This window comes from Podarcis cretensis, assembly GCF_951804945.1.
Source record: "Podarcis cretensis genome assembly, chromosome: 7".
Taxonomy (NCBI): Eukaryota; Metazoa; Chordata; class Lepidosauria; order Squamata; family Lacertidae; genus Podarcis; species Podarcis cretensis.
The window spans coordinates 66,085,313-66,090,862 of NC_137176.1; the positions used below are offsets into that span (position 1 = coordinate 66,085,313).

General features: G+C 44.3%; 1 protein-coding gene across 3 annotated transcripts; it reads left to right on the forward strand.

Moving 5' to 3' along the window:
- Window positions 1–808: 808 nt before the first annotated feature.
- On the forward strand, window positions 809–5,345 carry LOC307219717 (proto-oncogene Mas-like). 3 transcript variants are annotated; one of them, XM_079983169.1, is made up of 3 exons: window positions 809–1,062; window positions 2,479–2,590; window positions 4,181–5,345. In XM_079983169.1, exons 2-3 carry the CDS (start codon window positions 2,495–2,497, stop codon window positions 5,147–5,149), a joined length of 1,065 nt encoding a protein of 354 aa, XP_079839295.1. In that variant the 5' UTR covers window positions 809–1,062; window positions 2,479–2,494; the 3' UTR covers window positions 5,150–5,345. The 3 variants fall into 3 exon arrangements, with proteins under 3 accessions (XP_079839295.1, XP_079839297.1, XP_079839296.1); XM_079983171.1 differs by having other exon boundaries at window positions 809–1,025; window positions 2,482–2,590; XM_079983170.1 differs by having other exon boundaries at window positions 809–1,021.
- Window positions 5,346–5,550: the final 205 nt, after the last annotated feature.

The following is a 5,550-nucleotide window of genomic DNA, read 5'->3' on the forward strand; positions in this document are numbered from 1 at the left end:
TTGTCCAACTTAAAAACTTCTTTAATCTGAGCATAATGTAGCCAATCTCGCACTTTATCTTTTATTTTCTCCATACTCTGCAACCTCCAGTTATCTCCATCTTTTTCTATTATTTCCCAATATTTCGGCCATTTGGCCTCCATATTGAGTTTTTTCAAGGCCTTAGCCTCCATTGGTGAGACAAGTTATCATTTTCTCAAGTACTGGTGACCTGGGTTTCTTTGGATACCAAAGGAGGAAAGAGCATGTATGAAGTTGCATTGACCATGTCAAAAGTCTGGTTGGTTGGAGAAGAGGTTAAAAAAAATCACTTTCCTGAAGGTTGTTTATCAAAGGTAAATCCAGCAGGAGAAGCATACAGGGATAGAGACCATTGTTTGCTACTAGAGTAGAATAGAATTACAGAGTTGGAAGGGACCGAGAGGGGCATCTAGTACAACTCCCTGAAATGCAGGAATCTCTTGCACAACGTGGGGCTTGAACCCACAGTCTTCAGATTAAGAGTCTCATGCTCTACCGACTGAGCTATCCCAGGTGCATACTCCTTTTGCAAGCATATAGGAAATCCCAGGTTCAATACCCAATATCCCCAGCTGAAAGGATCAGGTAGTCAGCGATGGAAAAGACATTTGCCCAAGACCTTGGGAGCTGCTACCTATCAGAGTAAACCACATTAGATGGGTGGGCAAATATAAATAGTCTAGCCTGGAATGAAGCAGCTTCCTATGTAACACCATAGAATAGAATATGGGTGCTAGAACGCATGAATGACAAGTTAAGGGTGGGGGCATAGAATGCCAGGAAAGAGCAAGGCAATTAACAAGTCAGTTGGTGACAGTTAGAGGAGAAGAAACCCAAGAGAGGACTGCAGGAGTAGAGGAAGGAAAAGTAGAGGAGAGAGAGGACATCAGGGAGGAGGGTGGAAGCAGAACAACAGAACAGATTCTGTTACATGAACATTATCCAACTAGCAACTGATAACAGACACTATTCTTGCTGAAACAACTTTTTTTGGCAGGGGGTAGGTTTTCTTTATGTTTAAGCTTGTTCATTGTTACTACTGTAAGTTGATTATTTGCTTTACTATTTTCAGACGTATTTTTGTTTTGTTTTGTTTTGTTTTGTTTTGTTTTGTTTTGTTTTTTGTTTTGTTTTGTTTTGTTTTTTTGTTTTGTTTTTTGTTTTGTTTTGTTTTGTTGAACATCCTATATAGGCCAAAGATTGAATGTGAACCTGCAATTTGAAATTGTACCTGTCATGCATTGACATGACTAATACTGAGTAGTGACAATATTACTAAGCAAATGTGTGCTAGTCAACAACTTGGAGATGGGCCTGAGAGAGCTCAGATGTATGTATGTATGTATGTATGTATGTATTTAATTTACATCCTGCCCTTCCTCCCAAAAGATCCTTGGGGTGGCTCAGGGTGGAATTTTGATTATGCAGTTGCGAAACTGATACGATATAGCAGTTAAGAGCATGATCTGTGAATAAGACACTCCCCAGTTCAACTTTATGTTAATTCATGAAGTCACTAGATGGCCTTAGGAAATCCACTATGACTCCGCCATTTGCAATATGGGTGTAGTAACATTCCAACTTGAAGATGGGGTTGCCATATTAGTCTGCTGCAGCAAAAAGTAGCACCTTGAAGACTATTATGGCATGGGGCTTATGCCATAAGCTTTTGTGGCCTACAGCCCACTTCATCAGATGTATGATATGTTATTTTGAGATACAAGTACATATATATACGGGACGGGGGGTGGGGGCTGTAAACAGTGAGGACAGAGAAAAGTGCATGGTGAATGTGAATGGTGGCCATTCACAAAATCACTATGCAATCCTACACATGTCAACTCAGAAGAAAATCCATTGGGTGGTGTCAGGGAACCGCCATTGGCTCAGGGGGGAGAGGGAAAAAGCCAGATGGATTACAGAGAGCCCCCAAAGATCGTGGGAAGTAGCTCCTCCTGAGCGGAGGAGAGTAACCACGTCCCCAGTGGAGAGGAGCTGCAGGGCTCGGAGGAGGCGAGGCAGTGCCAGGACACCTTGTCTGGGCAAAGCAGGGAGGAGAGAGGTCCTCCGTTACCCATGCCCTCCTTGCGCAGTAAGCTTTCGCGCCGAGTGGGGAGGCGCAGACTGGGCGTCAAAAAACTACTTTGCTGGGGAAGGTTTAAGGACCGCCCACTCACGGATTCTGCCAGTGAATGAGCCAGCCAAGGGAGAGTGGCACTCTGGACAGATAAAGTTTCTTTTTGCATCAAAAGCAAGGCTTCACAGCCGAGCAGGGAGGTATTTGCCTACTTGCTCTTGAGCAACCCCTTGGAACCCTAACAGGTGGATTTCAAAGTTGTGCTACTCCATCAACATAAGTATTTCTGCTTGCCTGGTGGAACAATCTCCTCTCCCCCCCCCCCCATGCAGTATGAGCAGTATGTCAGTCACTACTGATACTTTCTTTTTTTTTCACAGAAGAAAATAGGAAGGAATGCCATTGCTTCTTTGGATTGGGCTTTGGGGCCTCATCCAGCTGTCAGGAAGTGACCAGGTTTCTTCCATTTCGACAAATTGTTCAGAAACAAAAGTAAGTGTTTTCTGCCACACGTATTGACCTGGGACAGAAAAGGCACTGCCTTTCTACAAACCATGGCTTGCAAATTAAACACCAGTCCCAGGAATGCAAGCTTACTTCTCCCCTTTCTGGTACAAATTCCTCCCTCTCTTCTCTAGTTTGCTATACCCACAAGCCAGGGGTTTTGTGTTGCGAACCACGGCCAATGCTTACAAGGTCACCTCATGGTTTGTCAACCAACATCAAAATATACCATGGACCAGAGCTTTCCAAACTTTTCATGCTGGTGACACACTTTTTAGACATGCATCATTTGGCAACACAGTAATTCAGTTTTACTAGCAAACCAGAGGTTAAACTAACTCCTTTCCAGCCCCAGAAGGAGCATGGGGAGTGTTCACGCGACACACCTACACACTGCAGCCGACACACAATGTGTCGTGACACACAGTTTGGAAAGCTCTGCCTTAGACACTGGTCAAGTACAACAAGCCTGCTCAACACAGAGCATTATTATGTACTATGAATATATAAATCTGAGCCACAGGGGAGAGAATTTACTGCCACAAGCTGTGGATAGCCACCAAGTCATAGGACTGCCAATGGGGATTACAAAACATCACGGAAGATAGCTCTGAGCTCCACATTGATAGCTCAATGTAAATGCCATGGTAAAAGCAGTATGCCAATTATACCTCTGAATAACAGTAGCAGGGAGGGCAAACAGGGCTGTCACTTTTAAATGCCACTTGTATAGTTTCTAGAAGCATCTTGAAAGCACTTGGAAACAGAAGGATGGACTAGATCAGGGGTTGGCAAATCTTACCAGCCATGGGCTGGATCACTCCCGCGGAGAACATCCGTGGGCCGGGCCGGCACAGCATGACAACAAAAATCACGCCTGCACATGTCTGTGGCACTGGAAATTGCTTCTGCGCATGCCCAGACGCCAAAAATCGTGCCTGCGCAGAAGCAATTTTTGGCATCTGGGCATGTGCAGAAGCAATTTCCAGTATCTGCGCATGCACAGACGTAATTTCCGGTGCCGCTTGGTGAGTCCCTGTGCCACACTGCGCCGGTTTTGCGCAGCGCATGGGGGACTCACCAAGCGGGCGGCTCGGTTTGGTTTGGGGGCGGCTCATGGGCCAGTAAAACTGTCTTTGTGGGCCGGACCCATGACTCACATGTTGCCAACCCCTGGACTGGATTACTGAGTATCAACTAGTGGGTCAGTGCCTACTAGTGGGTTAAGACCTGATCTAAGATGGTTCACAACAGGAGCACTACCGCCATGCAAATATATGGTAGAAAACTAAGAAGGGTTTGGGTTAAAAGTGGGTCCTGGGTCTGGATATCTTTGATGGACCTTTGATCAGATCTTCTGTTTGCATGCATTCCTGAGAGAGGAATATATGCCAGTTAAGTTAGGGAGGATGTTGTGCTTTGCTGAGCCTGGCTCACTATTTGCAAGCTACACTTTGCAATGAGGTGATATAGCACCTGCATTGGGTAACACACATGGCCAGCTTTCTTCCCCATTCATTGTGAATTGACTTTCAGCATTCAGTTCCAATTTTAAATTGTTGGCATTTGTCTCTTTAGGAGGACTTCCTTCTTCCTTCAGCTAACAGGACCATATGTGGAAGAGGCCAGCATCTAAGAAGTGGTGGTTTGAATATGACTGTACTGAACGCAACACATCTTCCCACTGAATATTTGCAAGTTTTAGAAAATATTCCCTGTCCATGTGAGCACACAAAGAGCTTTCTGACATGCTTATTACAAGATCATATGATTGCTCGTTTCATTATCTTCATTTTCACGCTTTGGCTTTTTGGGAACAGAACCATCTTCTTCTTTCTCCTCTTCCGTATTAGGAAGACTTTATTCACTGTCTACATCTGGAATTTAGCTGTTGCTGATTTTGGTGCCCTGTTAGTTCTGTGCAGTATCTTCATATTCTTTTGCACTTGTGAGGATTCGAGCGATGCTCTTGTTAAATTGTTCCTGTTACTGACATACCTATTTTTCTTCATGCAAGGTACTAGCATGCATTTCCTAATGTCCATCAGCATTGATTGGTTCTTGGTTGTCCTCTTCCCTATTTGGTACCGACGTCACAGTCCAAAATATTTGTCTGTTCTCCTATCTGCCATTGTGTCTGCTCTTCTCTGGGCTCTGTCTTGCTGGCTGTTACTGTTTTTCAATTTGGGGCTTGACCCGCAGTCAATCATTATCATAACCTTAATGATCTTTGCTCCTCTAATGGTCATCTCCACCCAGACACTGGTCATCAAGATCTGGCGCAACTTAGGTGAGCAAGGAGAACCTTGCACAGAAATTTTGCTTGGAATGTTTTTCTCCCTTGTCACTTGGGCCCCCCTGAATTTGTTCTTTGCCTTGCACCGTGATTTTGCAACCATCTCCTCATTGGCTTTCGTGTTCACTTCTCTGAGTGGCACCATCAACCCAGTACTTTACATTCTCATTGGGCAAACACTTCTTTCTGATTCAGGAAGTCTCATGTTGTACTCTCGGTGGGTTCCAAGGAGGGGAGGGGAAATCCACTAAGCAAATGAGAGACTTGCCATTTTGAGGTGGGGATGAATAATGGTGAGGAACTCTGGGCAACAGATACCCCCCCTTTTTTTTAGAAGAAAGGAAGTCTGTATTGGTTCTTAAGGTCTTGATGGGTTAAAGCTATACCAAGATGAATAAAGTGTGCCTAAATAATATTCACTTGATAAATAAAAACTACTGTATGGCATGCACCTTGTTTCACTTATTTAGAAGATAACTTGCAATGGATGATAGTCCTAATTTGTAACTGGGTCAGCCCTTCCTCTGCTTAGCTCAAAGGCAGGAACCTTTGATTCAAGTAAAGAATCCATGCCCCCCATGTACTATCAGAGCCCCCAAGAAATGACACAGAGACTTCGGAGAGAAGTCAACCTATTCCTGTTTGACAAAGA